Source organism: Hesperophylax consimilis, chromosome 8 (assembly GCF_061612785.1).
Source record: "Hesperophylax consimilis isolate HC1 chromosome 8, BYU_Hcon_1.0, whole genome shotgun sequence".
Taxonomy (NCBI): Eukaryota; Metazoa; Arthropoda; class Insecta; order Trichoptera; family Limnephilidae; genus Hesperophylax; species Hesperophylax consimilis.
The window spans coordinates 18,963,255-18,982,940 of NC_142843.1; the positions used below are offsets into that span (position 1 = coordinate 18,963,255).

The following is a 19,686-nucleotide window of genomic DNA, read 5'->3' on the forward strand; positions in this document are numbered from 1 at the left end:
CTATATAATTAAATTGAAATTAGTTTGATTAAAAAGTGACATAATGAACTCCACTTCCGTAAGGTGCATATTAACTTCAATGTGTATGCTTATCACTACTAAATGGTCAAATTTGACGGAAAAGCACAATTAAGTTACAATAAACGTGACTCTATAATTCGTTGGCAGTTAAAATGATTCAAAAGTCACGATCATAAAAATCAAACGTAAAATGATCGACTGTACCCACCAAAGGCGATTGATCAATTTGTTATCTTCATCTAATAATACTTAATAAAATTTAACTCTTTTATATCACCGTGTTATATTGGTGTTGTGATGTAAGAAAACAGACAAACTTATATTAGAAAAAATGATCGCCTAAAAATAAATAATAATTGGCGTGGCAAAACTTTCGTTTTGGTGGTTTATGGTCAAAGTCTGTGGAGCTGTTTGTTGATTGTGCTCTGAAGACAAAACTGAATCTCGTCTAATGAGTGTGATTAACATGTTAGGCTTCAGTTGTCCCGACTCAAGGGAAAAGTAAGCAAAATACAACGAAGTGTTGGAAGTATAAAAATTTATTTGTCTTTGTCTGAGGTTAAAGCTAATTTTCGTAATTTACACACGATACATTATTATTTCGAAAGTTAAGTAAGCTCCATTTAAAAATTATCATTTACTTATCTAGGTTTATGTTTAAAATGTACAAGTTATTAGCTAAGTGCACAACCATTTATTTTACAGGGCACTGCCTAGCACCTAGCGGTCAGTAGTAAAACTAGGGCCTATGGATAAAATAGGTGTTTTAATTACCATTGGCTTCTATGACCGTATTTGTTTTGATATTTAGATTGTCAATGTGTGTGATTGATTGGGTTATAAAAAGCCTCGCCGAGTGGATTTTTTGACTTCTTCTCTCCAAAAAATAGTAACAGTCAGGAATTATGGTCAACTGACCACCTGTAAAAGTGTTTTGCCCGGGTCGGGAATAAATTTAAACTCGTAACATTAAATAAAGTACAAATGCAGTTTTGTGCAGTAAAAACAAAAAACCATGCTTCTGTTATTTTGAAGACTCCATCAAGCCCCAAACTATTCTCAACATGGTCCTAACGAGCGGATGGATATAATCAGAGGATTTATCGGAAAAATGAACCAGCACCAAACAAAAGGCTTTTGATGGAAAAAATTGATGCCAATTCCAGAAGAAATTCAGATGAGTAACCTTGTGCCTTCCTATCTTTTTAATCATTTCCAAGTTCAAACAAGCTATGTTTTACTGTGTATTTTGCTAATATAATAATTTGAAAAGAAAAAAACGGCTACCTACAGCATAGATGCAAGTCATTGTGTATTATTATTGTTGGTTTTTTAAGGTTAGGTAGCTCAAACATATTATTTGTAAGAATTTGTCAAGGTACGGCTGGATTTGGTTATTTCATTATTTGTGGTTTCAATTATAATACGATTGCGCAGAAAATATTTTAAAGGGAACATTTTTTTTTTGGTTTTTACGCAATTAAGATGGATAATATGAAATCGCTAATCGCCAAACGAGGAGTTTTAAAAGGTAAACTCACGAGGTTCGGGGATTCAATAAATAGTTTATCGGTAAACGAGATCCAAATTAGGTATGAAAAAATTGAAAACGTATTAAACCAGTTTGAATTAATTCAAGATCAAATAGAATCTCTACCAGATTCTGACGACATCGAGAATAATTCCCAAAGGGAAAGTTTTGAGAATCAATATTATTCGATTTTAGCGAAAGCAAAAGAAATGTTACAATCCGTTGAGCAAAACAAGGTAGCAATAAAACTTCCTAACCTCCAATTAAGGGAATTCAATGGTGATCAAAAAACATGGGTAAACTTCTTAGAGACATTCAAGACACTGGTGCATAATAATCAAACGTTAAATAATGTGCAAAAATTCTATTATCTGCAATCCTGCTTAAAGGGGAATGCAGCGAAAGTGATCGCCAATTTCGAAGTATCAGATTTAAATTACGTGTCAGCCTGGGAATTGTTGCAACAAAGATTTGCAAATTTACGAACTACCGTTCATAAGCATATACAAGCTTTGTTTCAACTTAAAGAAATGAAACAAGAGGATCCGGTAGCCATGCGCTATTTAATTGATGAGACTAATGTGAACCTAAAGGCTCTGCAAAATTTAGGCTTAAAAATTGATCAATGGGATGCATTAATTATTTATATAGTTTCTAATAAATTAGACGCAATATCGCGAAAGCATTGGGAACAAACAACATTACAGGAAGAATTACCAACGTTAGGAGAATTTCTCAAGTGTCTAACGTCGAGGGCGCAAGTTTTAGAATTAATGTTACATACAGAATCGAAAAAAAATGTTACCTACCCGAAAATAAATGGCGGCAACAATAACATTCCTAGAAAGGAATCAGTTTTCTTAGCAGCCGCCCACAATAATTGTATATGTTGTCACGATAAAGGACATAAAATTTATTATTGTAAAAAGTTTTTAAAGTTAACTTCAGGAGAGAGAAGCGAAATGATAAAGAGGTCTAGGGCCTGCTTCAAATGTTTGAGGTTAGGGCATACGGCCTCATATTGTAAAATTAATATACAATGCAAGTTATGTGGTAGCGATAGCCACAACACGTTATTGCATAAAGGGAATCACCCGAGTAATGATTCCGATAAAAATGGTGAAGCCTGCCCTGGAGGTAGCGACCATATGGAAACTGAACGAGTTTCAGTGTCCAACCACTCCGCCTTGGTGAAGGCGGAAAAAACTGTGTTATTATCGACAGCAATCATAGGAGTGTTAGATCGCAATAATGAAATGCATAAAGCAAGGGTATTAATTGATTCAGGAGCCCAATCAAATTTTATGTGCGAAAAGTTCGCAATAAAATTGAATTTGAAGTGTGAAAGCATAAACAAACCCGTGTCGGGTATACATAACAACGTGACCCATATAAAGAAACGGGTTGCAATTAAAATGAAATCTTTAAAAACAAATTATAAACAAGATATCACATGTCTAATATTGCAGGAAATAACTACAAATTTACCACAAGCAACGGTGGCCAGGAAGGATTTCAAGCTTCCGCCAGGATTGGAATTGGCGGATCCAAACTTCAACATAGCAGCACCAATTGATATACTGTTGGGCGCTGAGAGTTTTTGGGAGATCTTGAAGAATGATCGGCTAAGATTGGATACCGGACCTACTCTCCAAAGGACAGAATTAGGATGGATCATCTCGGGCCCGATCAACGCTCACCATAAAAAAAGGCCAGTACCAGAAATCTGTAGTTTATCAATAAATACATTGTCAAATCAAGTTGAAAAATTTTGGAAAATGGAAGAGGTGATGCCTCCAAGTTTTTATAACCACGAGGAGAAAGCTTGTGAAGCCGACTTTGTAGCCACGCACACCCGAGAGAGCGATGGTAGATACGTAGTGAGTTTGCCGCGCCGGCCGTGTGTCAACCAACTTGGTGACTCATTAGGCACAGCGGAAAAAAGATTCAAAGGTTTGGAAAGAAAATTTTTAATGAATCCTGAACTGAAATCTCAGTATGCTCAATTTATGAAAGAATATGAGCAATTAAATCACATGGAGCTATGTGAGAAAACAAAGGACCATTCCTATTTTTTGCCGCATCATGCGGTAATAAAGGAAGCGAGCAGCACTACTAAAGTGCGTGTAGTATTTGACGGATCGGCTAAAACGTCGACCGGTATTTCCCTGAATGATGCATTAATGGTAGGAGCTGTTATTCAAAAAGATTTATACACTCATCTTTTACGTTTTAGGAAACATAGATACGTCATGACGGCGGACATAGAAAAAATGTACCGTCAAATCAACGTACGCCCAGAGGATCGCAGCCTGCAGAAGATTTTATGGCGCGACTCTCCAGAAGAGGAACTCAGGCATTATAAATTGAAGACAATCACCTACGGTTTGGGACCTTCCTCTTTCCTGGCAACTAGATGTCTACGGCAAATCGGTATGGACAATCGCATTAAATTTCCCGTAGCAAGCCAGGTCATAGAAAACGATTTCTACATGGACGATCTGTTGACCGGAGAGGACGACTTGGACGCATGCGTCAGGTTGAAGCAACAGGTACATGATATTTTACTGTCCGCCGGAATGACCCTGCGGAAGTGGAGATCGAATATTTCGGAATTGTCATCTGGGTCGGGCCAGGGTGAAATTGCTGGGAAAAGCAATGGTGAACAAATGATCACTAACAATTCCAAAATTGAAAAGATCCTAGGTTTGATCTGGGATAATGAATCAGATTGTTTATCATATGAAATTAAAAGACCGTCAAGTAAGACGGAAAGTAAGCGTCAGATATTGTCGTGCATAGCTTCAACTTTTGACCCATTGGGTCTCCTAGGCCCCATAATAGTGGTGGCCAAATTAATTATGCAGAAATTATGGCAATCAAAAGCAGCATGGGACGACACACTACCTGATGAAATTTTACTACCCTGGAGGGCCTATCTAGGTGAACTATCACAACTAAATGTATTGAAAATCCCGAGGGGAATTAACCACGGAGCGCCAAGGAATATACAATTACACGGTTTCTGCGACGCTTCGGAAAAAGCATATGGAGCCTGCGCTTACGTCGTCTCAACTGATCAAGAGGGTAAGCGACATGCACATCTACTTACTTCTAAGTCTAGAGTAGCACCACTGAAATGTATTTCACTGCCCAAGTTGGAACTATGCAGTGCTGTGCTACTAGCCAAACTGATTAGAAATATCAAGTTGGAGTTAAGTATAGAGGAATCGGCCACTCATTACTGGTGCGATTCAACTATAGCATTATGCTGGTTGAGGGGTCAACCAGCGCGGTGGAACACTTTTGTGGCTAACCGGGTAGCGGAAATACAGGATATCAGCGATCCAAACCAGTGGCGACACGTATCATCGGCCGAAAATGCAGCGGATATACTGTCCAGAGGTACCACAGCTGAAAGGTTAGTCAACGCTTCAATTTGGTGGAAGGGACCAAGCTGGTTGACAGAAGAGATCAGCGCTTGGCCACTATCCAAGGTGTCCTGTTTGAATCCCCCTGAGGTTAAGAGTAAAAATGTATTACTGGCAGCTAATGTTCAAGAATGGGAGATTTTCGAAAAATTTTCATCGCTAACCAAATTGAAGAGAATTACCGCTTTGGCGTTGAGATTTATAAATAATTGTCGGAATCCTAAAGATAAAATCGGAGGCAATATAACTGTCACCGAACTAGAAGCAGCCTTAAAATGTCTGCTGAAATCATCTCAAGAACATTCCTTTAAAAGAGAATTAAAGGACTTGAAAAATCACAGGATGGTAAACAAAAATAGTAGATTGAAAGCCCTCAATCCTTGTTTATTAGATGGTTTAATTTGTGCAAATGGTAGACTAAAACTAGCTACGTACTTATCACATCAACAAAGGCAACCTGTAATATTATCGCCTACACACAAATTAACCGAATTAATCATAAGACATTATCATTATGTGCATTTACATGCCGGGCCACAAGCGCTGTTAGCAGAAATACGCTTGAAATACTGGCCCATACTAGGAAAAAATACTGTTAAACGAGTCTTACATAACTGTATTATATGTTTTAGATACCAACCTCGAGTTTGCCAGCAGATTATGGGAAACTTACCTGTTGAAAGAATCACTCCCAGTCGACCATTTGCGGTGACGGGGCTTGATTATGCTGGACCTATTGACATGAAGAGTGGAGCGCTGAGGAAGTCTCCACTTATCAAATCGTATCTTTGCATATTTGTTTGTTTTTCTACTAAAGCTGTTCATTTAGAACTTGTAACGGATTTGTCAAGCGATACTTTTTTAAATTGCTTAAAGAGATTTATCGCCCGGCGGGGTCAACCTGAAAAAATATTTTCTGACAATGCAACTAGCTTCAGAGGAGCTTCCAACAAGCTTCAAGAGTTGTATGCCAGTCTAAAGCTGAACAATGACAAAATTCATAGGTTTTTAGCAGATAAAGGTATAGTTTGGAACTTCATTCCTCCTAGGGCGCCAAATCACGGCGGGCTGTGGGAAGCAGCAGTTAAATCTACCAAGTTTCATTTATATAGAATTACCAAAAATAATCCATTACAGTTTGAATTATTATATACTTTACTTTGTCAGATAGAGGCTTGTTTGAACTCCCGTCCTTTAACTTCCTTGTCTGATGACGTCAACGACCTACTCCCCCTCACCCCCAACCACTTCCTTATGGGCACTGAGGCTTCTATCATCCCTGAAGTAGACGTCCGCGAGCTACCAGAGAACAGACTAAGCCAATATCAAAAATTAAATGCCTTAATTCAAACTTTCTGGTGTAGATGGAAACGAGATTACCTTGCTGAACTACAAAAACGGACCAAATGGCAGGCCAGCAGCCAAGAAGTCATAAAAAAGGATGATCTGGTCATCTTGAAGGAGGACAATCTGCCTCCTGCATTATGGAGAATGGCGCGCATAACAGCAACTCATCCAGGACCTGATGGCGTAGTGAGGGTGGTTACCCTCAAGACGTCCCAAGGCATTTTTGTGCGACCTATCACAAAAATATGTTTGATGCCTATAGAATCAAACCAGGATCTGCATCTCCCGACCCGGCAAACTACAGACCTTCCCAAGGTCACAGCCTAATGTAACCAAGGCTGAACCGATGCTACCACACAGGACTACTGACCATAGAGCATCGCTGTGGTTGACCAACCTATATCCAGAAGCCACTGGGGCTTCCAGTCAACCAGGACCAGGGGTATTCGCTGCCTACCAGGACAGGGCACCCTTAATATGAGACTCAACCCCCTGAGTTAACATGTACCACCCTTGACAGGATGATCACCACTGGACCGAATGCAGAGTGAACGGTCTACACAGTGCAGTGATTACAGTGTTTTGTGTTCTATTAAAAGAAAAGAGTCAAGTATGAACTCATATAAAAAAAAACAGACTTCAGTTTTTGAACTGCTCTATACGGGAGCTAGAATATTAGTTAATTAAGTGATCTAAATGTGTAAATGTTATTAATTTTATGAATTTTTATCAATCTTATGAATTATCAGGTTATGGATTTATTAATTTTATGGAATAATGTGATTAATTTTATGGATTATGTATTTGTATGAGGGTTATTATATTTTTGATTGTTTTAAGTTATATTCCCGATCCCTTCAGGTTTAGGTAGTTTAGTTATAATGAACTATTTTGATATTTGTTGAAAGTTTTTTTTGTATTGATATCGAAAAAAAAACCCACCAGTTTTTTTTTCTCATCCCGGCGGTGGCAATATGTTTAAAATGTACAAGTTATTAGCTAAGTGCACAACCATTTATTTTACAGGGCACTGCCTAGCACCTAGCGGTCAGTAGTAAAACTAGGGCCTATGGATAAAATAGGTGTTTTAATTACCATTGGCTTCTATGACCGTATTTGTTTTGATATTTAGATTGTCAATGTGTGTGATTGATTGGGTTATAAAAAGCCTCGCCGAGTGGATTTTTTGACTTCTTCTCTCCAAAAAATAGTAACAGTCAGGAATTATGGTCAACTGACCACCTGTAAAAGTGTTTTGCCCGGGTCGGGAATAAATTTAAACTCGTAACATTAAATAAAGTACAAATGCAGTTTTGTGCAGTAAAAACAAAAAACCATGCTTCTGTTATTTTGAAGACTCCATCAAGCCCCAAACTATTCTCAACAGTTTAATTTTTTTAACCTCTTTTATGAGAACTTTTAGCAGAACATTTTTTTAATGTCTGTGGACTAAATTTTACTGAGCACTTACTTCGTGGATTCAGTTAATTATTTAATGGTAAAACACTCAGTTTCTTACACGTTTTGTGCCACTTATGGTACTATTATGTCTGTATGCGTTCCGGATTCGCCCAATCACGAAGTCTTAAGTGATTGGCAATTGTTTTAGTAATGTTCGTACATATTACATTTTAGAAAGAATATTAAGTTTAGTTTTGTAATGTGAACATTGAAATTGGTCACTTAATGTCATTTAATGAAAAAAAGTAGACTTGACACCCCCCGTAAGTGGTTTTGGAGGTGAATGTTTTAGTAGAGCCAGGAGCCAAAAGTTTGAACTTCAATAAAATAATGATCGCTGGCGAAATTGAAGTCACGAGAAGAAGAGGAAGGTCTGATGATAGAGAATATTAAGCGCACGGAAAATTAGTGTTTACATCTAATGCACATTATTCAGTTGAATTAGCGTGAGTCATGATCTCAGCATTGAGGGAATGAATGAAGAAATTTCAACAATGTTCTTATACGACCTTTGAAGGACCATTATCTATTTTTCATGCGGTAGTTTATTCCAGGTATTATGGATTAACGTCATGATTTTACAAATGGCATATTTAGTGTAAATTTGGATCTTAAGTTACATCACACATAATAATATTCCTCTGTATTATTATCACGTACTAGATCAACAATCTTACAATGATGGCATCTTACTATAGAATTATTTAGGTTAGGATTATGAAATTAACCAATCTAAATGATTACATTGAAAACTACATACCAAAGGCTGGTGCAATACTGTTGAAATGTACAAGTACCAAAAATCAACAATGGCCATATCGGGAGTAGAAACAATGTAGTTTAAAAAATGTATTATCTAGTAAACACGTTGCATATTGTCAGTATTCTATAGTTAGTATTTGAGTCATATTCGCTATTCAAGAATGGCTTTTTAAATCACTACATAGTTACTGTCATTCATATTATAACAGTAAGAACAAGTTGATTCAGAGAATATGAACAATTCTTCAAATTTCAAAGTAAATTTCTGTGAAAGATTTAAGTGGTTTTGGTATATATTATGATTTCAGTTCTGACAAGCAACTAGTCTATAATGATATATGAACAGAACTTGAATAGTACTTTCACAGAACACGAAAATGAACGTTGAAATATGATGAATTGTTCAAATCTGTGAAACGTTAATCACAGCTATGTATATTTATGCACGCTTAGCTAAACTGTTGAGCATGAAAGCTACAACATCATCTAGATGAGACTTTTGTTAGCGTCCATAACCAAAAAATATTGAGCCCAACGATAAAATATATTTCATACGACAGTACACAGTGATATTGATTAACATTCAATTTTAAGACATTTGATCCAGAGCTTGAGGTCAAAAAGTGTTTCGGTCAAGGGAATAAGGGAAGGGAAAATATCTTGGTAATGCAATTTTGAAATATCATGAAGTTTCAGAAATATCGAAGTGAGCCCATTAATTTCTGTAATGTAAAACAAAATATTTTTTTATTTATTCTTAAGGTATTTGGAAAGTTATGAGTGATTTCCGTTTAAATAGATAACTGACATTCGAGGTACAGGATGTTCGCTGACTTACAGAAAGGAGGAAGCAGTTTTGTATATTTATTTGGTTCCACTTTCCTGCTCACAGCAAATCTGTTCTCTACTTGTAGAATTACATTATGGCTGATTGATCACGGAGTCAAAAGCCACTGAATTTAATTAATATGTATCATTTGACAGAACCTGATTTTATTTCCATAATATTAAATGCAATACTGGAAAGTGAAACGACGGATGTTCAATAATGAACGTTCCGAGACTGACTAGCAAAGCAATAGAAATATACCTAAAGAAGAACATCTATTGATGATAAACGCTAACCTATTACAAATTTCAAGAAAGAATATTGTTGCAAAATTTCATAATACCCCAGAGACGCCAATGAAATTGATTATTTGTTCAAGAAAGAATTTCAATATTTAAAAATATTTGATCAATTTCACGAAAAGTATCCAAGTTTAAATTGAGTTAACTTCTGGCACACGGATACGCACAAAACACACTTGGCTTGTAAATGTATTCACTGTAAAATGCCGACTGCCAATTCAACTGATATTTGCTCGGTATTAAATTCAACATACAGTTTTATTTTCCATAAAAAAACATGCACACGAATAATTAGCCGTGGGATTTTCCGCTTCACTTGCTCCGGAACATCCGTTACTTTCTTGTTTGCATATTAGTTGAACTACATCCACTACTCATTGCGTCATTGTGAGTGTTTACTGTCTTATGCAACGATACTCCATAAACGCCTCTACGGACATATTACCGTAGACAGTAAAAGTAGTAACCGTAAAAAAACTACAATTAAACTATACTCGCTGCTGTCTCGAGATATACGTTAGAAAGTACATGGCTCAGACAATAGGATGGACCTACATAGAAAAAAATATAGTGAGAGAAGAAAAGAAAAACCACTGCTGATTACCATTGCTGAAATTATGTGAGTTTTTTGTGGTAAAAAAATTGTGCAGTGTTCTTTGAATACATTTCGTGCATTTTTTCAATGATTTTTTAACATAATAAACTCGCTCACAGTCAGGTGTCGTAAAAAGACAGTGATCTTGACTTTCAGCCAAAAATTTACATGGAAAGGAGTAATTTTGTTTGTTTGCATTATTCATCGGCATTACTTAACCCTTTCGCATGCAGTTATTTTCAAGCAAAAAATAATTTCAATTTTACACTATTAACTTTATATATATATATAAAGTTAATAATGGGTTCAAGTCCTAGATGCGACCGTATGTTTGTCTGATTTTTCTGTTTCCAATTTTTTTATTTTAAGAATCGCTAATGTTGTCTTCAATAATGAAAAAAATAATGTTATTTCATTTTTCTAACGGCCTTCGTGGTCGAGGGGTAAGGCTCTCGACTAGCAAGCCGGAGGGCGCGGGGTCAAATCCCGGCATGTGCAAGTAAATTGCTTTTGATTCATTTGTGTTATTCCCACAATTTACTCATTGAAATAATACATAAGTATTCGTAAATAGTAATCATTTTTGTGCCAGTAGTCAACTTATAGATTATATGCCTAGATAAAATTCAATGTACCTGCGCGTTCAACACGTTCTTCTGTCCTGTTCAGGGTGGATCAATGCAAAACGAACTCTACGCAAAATTCTTGCCTCAACAAACTATGCAATAATTACAATAGCTTATTATCCAAGATGGATATTTTCAGTTGCGAACATACCAAATGCAAGAGGTCCACAAAAGAATATTTCTCTGATGGTTTGTGAATAATGTTATGTCTCTATTGTTTATATTGATATTATGATTTGATTTATATCTTCAACCTCTCTCCATGGCTATACATGTATTGATAAATGTTTTGTTTTGTGAATGTTTCGTTTTATATAATCTTTTGTTTTGTATAATTTTTTTATTCATATTCTGTCTCAGTGAGGTAAAATCACAAGGAGGAAATCCATAATTGGTTTTATTTTGACTAAACAATACTTATGTATAAACTGAAATAAATGTAAACTGTCGATTTACCGAAAATTAAAAAATAAATAAATATTCTTGCGCCATTAGTCATAAGTTTAAGGTTAAACGCAACGCTCGTTGTATTCTACGTGTTCACAGATGGCGTTAATTAATTATTGTTTAAATACGCTTTTGCAAGGTATTGCTTTACAATATTAAGACAAATCATTTGTTTGCGCTCGTATATAAGCAATATGAATATGAATCAATAGTTTTGTTCGCTTAAAGACTTAATTCTTTCGAGAAAGGCACACAAATACAATATTTTACCGATGATTCAATCCAATATTGTATTTGTATGCCTTTCTCGATAGAGTTGAGTTTTTATATGGACAAAACTATTTATTCACATTCATATTGCGTATATGAGGGCGCAAACAAATAATTTGTCTTAATACTGTAAAGCAATACCTTGCAAAAGCGTATTTAAACAAAATTAATTAATTAACGCCATCTGTGAACACGTAGAATACAACGAGCGTTGCGTTTAACCTTATGCTTCTATGTCTAGATATTTGGAATCTTCGTCCTAGTTTTTTGTTTTTCTTTGTTAATTTAACTATTTGTGAAACGTGTTTGAGATCATTTTTCAAAAAATGGCACTTTTTAATACTATAATTTATTAATAAACAGGGAATTATATCTAGCTTTCTTTGGTGTATTGTGGCAGTGGAATTCTGCCGAATTTTTAACATTCCTAAAACGAATAAATAATTCGATTTTTAATTCAGGTCCAAATTTTATGTAACGAAATATGCATTGAATAATTGTGAGTACCCATATAACATTTGGGTCACCAAACAATCTAACTACGACCCCCAAAACATAATTGCATTAGATTCCATTAATATTGAACTGCTTGAGACGATTGTGGATTGTACCAGTCGCGTGTGAATGTGACGCAAGGTACAACGTTTATTAACAATGGCACAAAAGATAAGTGAAGTGACGTCATACAGAACACCATTCATTGTTAATGAATATATGCAATTCATATAACGCTGTGATTGACCGAGAGATTTTTTTTTAATTTTCATATGTTAACCAAATTATAATCAGCTATCGGGCATGACTTTTCTGCTTGACGGCTGATTAAAAAATGATCAAACGTTGAAACGGGTCGGAGATCGGTGATTTACGGTAACTATTAGAATTTAAACAAATTAGTGGTCTAATCGTCGGTTTGATTGTCCCTAACATGTGACGGAAGAAAATTTGACATTAGATCTCTTTAAGGCGATGCCATACGTAGTAATGCAAAATCATGTGTATTTGGTTTGAAAATTTGGTCGCCTAGAAATGTTTCAGATGCTTTAATTAAGTACTGCGAGTAGAATACATCTTTGCCTTTGAAATAATCGGGTATTTTTTAGATAAGTTTTTTTATAAGTCCAGAAAAAAATAATGTATAAGGCCTATGAAAACTGCTTTAAAGTTAAAAATTTCCTACTTAAGAACCCATTTTCAGTTATGATTTTATTGTATAATGTGGAAAATTAAGTTATTTATAAAATGATCGAAAAAAAAAAATAGTTATGCCTGAACATCCACAAAATAAAATAAAAGGCACTTTTCGGACATGTTTTTTTCTTGCATAAATCAAAACAGGCGGATGGTGTTAAGCGGGAATTTAAACCTTATCGCCATCTACGTAAGGGTTGTTATTGATAGCGGCTCAATTTAAAATATTACACGACGTAGTGCATCGCCTTAAGCTAATCAGTATCTACCTACGACCTAACATTAGCATTACAATCCATTTAGGCTGTAAAGAAATGAAATATTAAGTTAGATTAGTCATTTTGTCTTATTTTCCTAGGGAATTTTCAGCTTCATTTGCCGCACATATTGTACGCCTTTTCTTAGCAACAACTTATCGCCTGTAGTAATAATGCCACTTTAAAATCTAAATGATCTGATCTACTCTTGAGAAGATAAGCACAGGCCTTATCACCATCGATATTGATCGATGCATGTCACACGCCAAACTTCGCGATTAATAATAATATGTTTAACTTTCAGTCAAACTTACTCGAGTCTTTTTAGTGAACGGGCAAAGATATAACTGATAAATGATAGTACTTGCAAAATAACCTGTTCAAATACATTCATTATAGTTCATTAATGTTCATAAATTAAGGTGCGCATTTAATGTATTTCATGTTAATCACGCTACTAAATCGGCCTGTGTAATTACATAATATTTCTTTTATAGGTTATAAATAATGAACTTTATATATACACTGAAAGAAATCAAGGCATTCATGTATGGGGACTTGATCTTATACGTAAATAGGTATGTATTTTAATTTAATTTAATTATATAAAGGAAACAAATAGTTATTTATAAGACAACTAAATTGTAAAAATGATCAAGAAAATTATCTATCAATATAAACAATTTATCCATAGGAACTCGTCGATATTGCAATATAAATTAATTTAAACAAGATCATTGAGAAATTAAAAATGAGTTCCTATCAACTTTTGCATCACGAGATAGATTTAGCCAGTTTGATTTTATGTTTTCAAAGAACAGTTGAAAATTTTTACATCTCTATACGTCCCATTAATGAATTTTGCGGATACTGATATACAATAAATGTGGCAAACTGAATAAATTCTTCGATTTGGTGTAGCGGTCCAGGCAATGAAATGCATTCCTTTTTAACGAATAAATCATCACAATGATAATTCAACACATCTTTAAAAAGTTATATAAAGTCATGGAAGGTGATGAAACAAAAACTTTATTAACTGGGTTAAGTAGGTTAGGTTAGGTGGGGTAGGGTTAGGTAAGGTTAAAAAAAAAATTTCATCGTTTCTAATGACTTTATATCACTTTTTAAAAGTGTGTTGAATTGTCACTGTGTTGAGTTATCATGGAACCGTTAAAGGATATGCAATGATTTGAAATAAAAATAGGCATACATTTAAAAAAAACCAGATAAATTCATTCTCTCGGATTTTCCCAAATACATGAAAGGTTTTATCGGACTTGTAACAGAATATTCTTTGTAAATGAACGGAATGTATATATATATATATTAATATTTTGCAGTGAAACTTATTTATTTATTTTATTTATTTATTAGACAATTTGTATAGCGCCGCTTTTTTGAGATATCACCTCAGAAATCTGTAAAACCTTTATCTCTATTTATATGCCCGAACTCAATTCTGAAGAAAATAATAACAAATTCCGTATGACTACTTGTTCTATGTCTTTAACACCCTTGACAACCACCATGACGCAGTTTTGTCAACAGAACCGTCCTTGACATCGATCTAGTACGGTGTTGTCAACGCAACTGCTCAAAGCTCACTGTGTTTACCTTCCACGGTTGTTTATCATGTTACAATCTTTTCTAATAAACTTACTGTTCAAATTTGACAACTTGTAAATAAACCGTGAGAATCTAATATGCTCTGCCATGTAGAGAATCTGTGCAATGCGGTAGGGCATTTTGGGCAATGTCATGTTTAATATTATGGGTATTTGGTACATAAAGTAACAAGTTGTTTTGTGAACACTAAACTTCGCGTAATTTCGATTACTCCGACTAGATAGCTGGCGACAGTCGCAACGCTCATACGCTCAGGTGGAATACAAATGTACTATCTAACACGGCTACCATCTTGGCTGGATTGACCGGACACAGAACACATAAACAAATTTACAGGCAGATGAAATCCAATGTGGTCGACTTGGTCGCTATGCTGAGTCAATAAAATTACAAATTATGTAACATAGTCATACGTACATATTGAGATACGGCAGGTTTAGGTTGAGAATATATTGTGGTTTCTTCTGCGTTACATTATCCACGAGTAATAAAACGGTAAGTGAAAATAATTATAGTTCACAGAACTGGTGCATTTAAGCCAGTGACTAAATAAAATACATTAAGAGCTTTTCAATGCTTTAAGCAGACCGGGAAAACTGAATTCCTGATTTATTTTGCGAGAGAAATATGTTTCTCAACAATGAGTGAACTACTACAAAAAAATTGAATGGTTCGACCATATCTTACATAGTCCATGAAAATCACAGCAAATACTTGGTTTCATTAATAATTTTTGCAGGATGGTAAGTCATTTTCAAAATTTGGACTTTAATTATTTGGAGAATTCAGATAATATATAATACCTGTAATATAATATTTAAAAAATTTTTATTTGAATTGCCATTTTCAAAATTATGAACTGATTTGTCGAGAATTCAGACAGAGTGATTTTTGACGGGTCTATGCTAGTAACTAATAACAATTGAGAATACATATTTCATACAACTGAAAATATTTTAAATTTTTACGATGCTATGATGCTAGTCCTCTAATGGCCCGTCCAGACGTGTGCATTGCAACAACGCATCGTTTGAACGGCAATACGAACAAGCAACGCAATGTACCGTACAAACAATTCATGTTGCGTTATATGTTGGATTGCACGCATCTGGACGTGACTTAATACGACACAACCCAGATTTCTGCTTAGTATGATAGTAGTAGGAGCTTCAAATGTTTATTAGGGTTTTTCGTAAACTGGGAATGTTTGTTTCTCTTTTAAAAAATATATTTAAAATCAATAAAAAAATAAGTGAACATTCATGAATGCAGACGACAAACTTCAACTGGCTCTGGATATATTGAATTTCAACTGGCTCTGGATATATATATAATTCTAGTAGATACCCACAAAACTCTAAATAAACATTGCAGCTCAAATAAGTCACCAGTCATCAAGGGAAATTGATTTATTAGGCAGGTAGGTACTGACGGAAAATCTGCAGAACGAAATCTACGTTGCTTTCTATAAGTAGTACCTTCGTGATGGCTCATATTAGGTACGGTCCTAATAAATATTATATCAAAGTACCTACCTCTGTTTACGAATTCAACATGCTTCAGGTATGTAAAATTTTCTCATTTAAAATCAAACTAATCATTCATTTTACGGCATAGTTCCGGCGCGCTATTGTAATCCAAATTCGACTACCAACGGTTGTAGGTTGTGGTTACGTAGATTATTAAGAGAACCGCCCACAAGGACGAACAGTATCACTTTCAAATCAATTCTATTGAGCTCCTTCACTTTCATATTCAAAAGATGGAGTTAATGAAATAAAATAAACCATTAAATAATGCTGAAATACATACCTACATAAAGTTTTAGTGTTTTCATGATTTAATTTTTTTTGTTTGTTGATGTTGTCATGCTTAATTTGTGCTCTCTGGATCAATGTATCCTTTTTAGGCACTGCATATTATTATTCATTTTTTTAAATCGGATATTGGGATAAAATTAGTTCGGCTGACCAGTCGGGTTATGTTGCATTTTGTGGTTAAGATTAAATTAGAGCAAATATTGGTATTTTGGCTGCACGTTTATCCACATTGAATGCTATTTATAACATTTCTCTGTATCTTGTTATTGCAGTATTAGTTGCATGATATTATATTTATCAACGGTTTTTGAATTACCTTTCTACACATACAAAATACCTTTATAATGTATTTTGTGGTTTGAAAAAAATAATAAGAAAGGGGTACGAGCCAAGACAGGGTTGTATAAGGCATTATTTATCATCTGCCGGCTGTGAAGCCGCTAATAGTTTGTAATTTATTTAAAAGCGTAAAAAACTATTTTTATTAAATATCCTTTATTGTAAATATCTTCAATCATTCCTATACTAACTTTATGCATTGTGAAATAAAAATACAACACCTGTTAATAATTTGTTACATTTTTTATTGTGCACTAAATGCAATTGAATTAATCTCGCTTGTTAGTTAACTACAAGTGACTTTATTCTTGCCAGTCAGCCTCTTGGCAATATAATGATAGTAGAGTGTTTTTTTGATCTCCAGCTGTGCTGCAACCTCGGATTGAATCACATAATATACACCACCATAGAAATAGTTATGAAGGTCGTCTGAAAAAATCATAAAAATGAGATTAACAAAGAGTGCAACACTTAATAACAGATAATAAACCACTCTTGGAAATATTTCAATCAAGTTTTAAGAAAGATAGATAATCGGAATTTGACATTCATGCAATGAATCATCATTTTCACCTGCTCCAACGATCAAACAAAACTTTACAATAAATTTACAAACAAAAGCAATACGGTGATCGAAGTCTCGGGAGAACACTTCTTTTGTTACATTTAACTGACCGTATACAACACACTTGCACATGTATGTCATCAGTTTGACTGGCCACTAATAACAAAATAAGAAAACCAATTAAGAATATGATTTAAACAAGTCAAAATAAAAAAAATTAAAGATTTGCATACTTTGAATAGAATTTATTTCCTCTGGTGTACACTAGGAAACGTAACTTGTAACCCTCTCGACGATAGCGTTTGAATTGAGTTGCTTTCTGTGTTGTATTGATCCGTCGCGTCATCCCGCAATATAAGATCAGTTGATCCGTTACGTCGTTATTTTGTTTCAGCCATTCAGTGGGGGATTGATCAATCCAAACTTACCAGATAGTAAATAGCGATTTCATCAATCGTTATACACTGTTGCGATTCGTATCAGTTCATGAATGTATAATGAAGATCTACGGGCCACCTGAGATTTTGATTTAACGAATAGCAAATAATATTTCCATGCGATGGAGTCACTCACAAAAATCTCATTTAAAATTAGAGATGGTCACCGATAAAAGTTATATAAAATCTATAACCGCAAAAAATCTTATTTTAAATTTGGTTTATCAAGTAAAATCACTTTCACGATTACGAATAAATAAATATTTTTATGATTTTAAACGATGATGATAAACTTTAAGCGGTGCTCTTCAACCTTGGCTTACTTCCTCCAAAAAAGCTAGTACTTAAATAATCTAAAAGGGTATACTTTAAAAATTCAAGTAAGGGCCTCGTATTCTTCGCGTCGGCTATCATTCTTTCAAAATTTATTGTCAATTGATGAATGTTCTTCACCCATTAATATCAACCGCCTCCTTCACCCCTTCCACTATCCTCTCGTCTCCATTCCTCAGTATCATGTCTAGAAATTCACATTCACCACGACCTTTCATATTTCTGACTGGGTTGGGAAAGCAGAATAAAGGAGGACACAAACCCTACAAACAACAAATTGCAACATACATTCAACATCTGTTTTGTGTCGAAATTTTGCCGAAGGATCCATTGTGCACTTGTACAAAAAAATAAAAGGTCAAGTGAAAATGTTTAATCGTACAAATGTTGGATTATAGATAAACCCTTTTTTTCAGAATATATTGGTACAATTAGCAAAAAATGCGCTCGTCTTTCAATGATGGTATCAAGCACATATTTTTTTTCCAAAACTGCTGGACAAATTATTACATTGTATTATCGACAACCCCACTGCATAAGCAAGTATAAATATGTGTTTTTGTATCAGATTTTTTTTTTTATTTTTTTTAATTTGCTATCCATACCACATGTTATACCATGAAAACGTTTTCTATTACGTGTTTTTCGATTGATAAAACTTTCAATCATTTCTATCACATAATTTGTTTTAATTATATCAAACAGTATAAAACATTGCAGGCTGCTAAAATTTTCGAGCTGCTTGCGGCGAGAACATCATAGTACTGCTGACATTACAAAAGCAAATGTTGTTGGCTAATGGCTGGGAGGTTTTTCTTCATTGGCTCTTTTCCTTAACTTTTATTTTTTTAAAGCGAAGTGCTCTTCAGATACCAGTCAGTGTACAGGAGGAATCATTCCACAATGACTGGATTATTGCGGGAGTTGTCAGACTTGATGCTTCCGAACGAGTCAGGTTTTTTTGTCACACATTTAACTACAATTTCACGATGAACAGGTTGGAAAAGACTTTTGGACAAGGTATTAAAATGGTAAAATTCTACCTCTGAGGCTGAATTAAAAGATATTACCATTCAGAAAGGAGTTTGGTCCAAGCATTTGGGCCTGCTACTACAAAAGCTCGGTCTCCAAAATTACGCGTAGGTACTGAGAGTCCTCCTATGGCTGTTGAAGATGCTGATCAAAAAGTTGCTTGTCTATAAGTTATAGGTTAAATACAATTAGTTAAAAATATTCTTAAAAATTTTAAAATCTTTGATCTAATCATGCATAATAAAATATAAAAATTTGGAAAGACGGGTAGCTAAGTGCTTAAGCTAATCCTTTGGAGATTTTATTAGTCTTATTAGAAAATTTCTTTAAAATCTTTTGTTCACTCTCGGAGTTATATAAATTGTTGTTTTATATTCATATTCTTAATTGTCGTTAATGGTTAATCAATAAGAGCATGCATTTTTATTTTTAAATGTAATGAACTCACATTTAAAAAAATG

General features: G+C 34.5%; 1 protein-coding gene across 1 annotated transcript; it reads left to right on the forward strand.

The window, feature by feature from the left end:
• Positions 1-689: 689 nt before the first annotated feature.
• On the forward strand, positions 690-7,709 carry LOC149421679 (uncharacterized). The gene is made up of 2 exons (XM_089635005.1): positions 690-4,639; positions 5,616-7,709. The coding sequence occupies exons 1-2, from the start codon at positions 1,507-1,509 to the stop codon at positions 5,693-5,695; spliced, it is 3,213 nt and encodes a 1,070-aa protein (XP_089491131.1). The 5' UTR covers positions 690-1,506; the 3' UTR covers positions 5,696-7,709.
• The last annotated feature ends 11,977 nt before the right edge of the window (positions 7,710-19,686 follow it).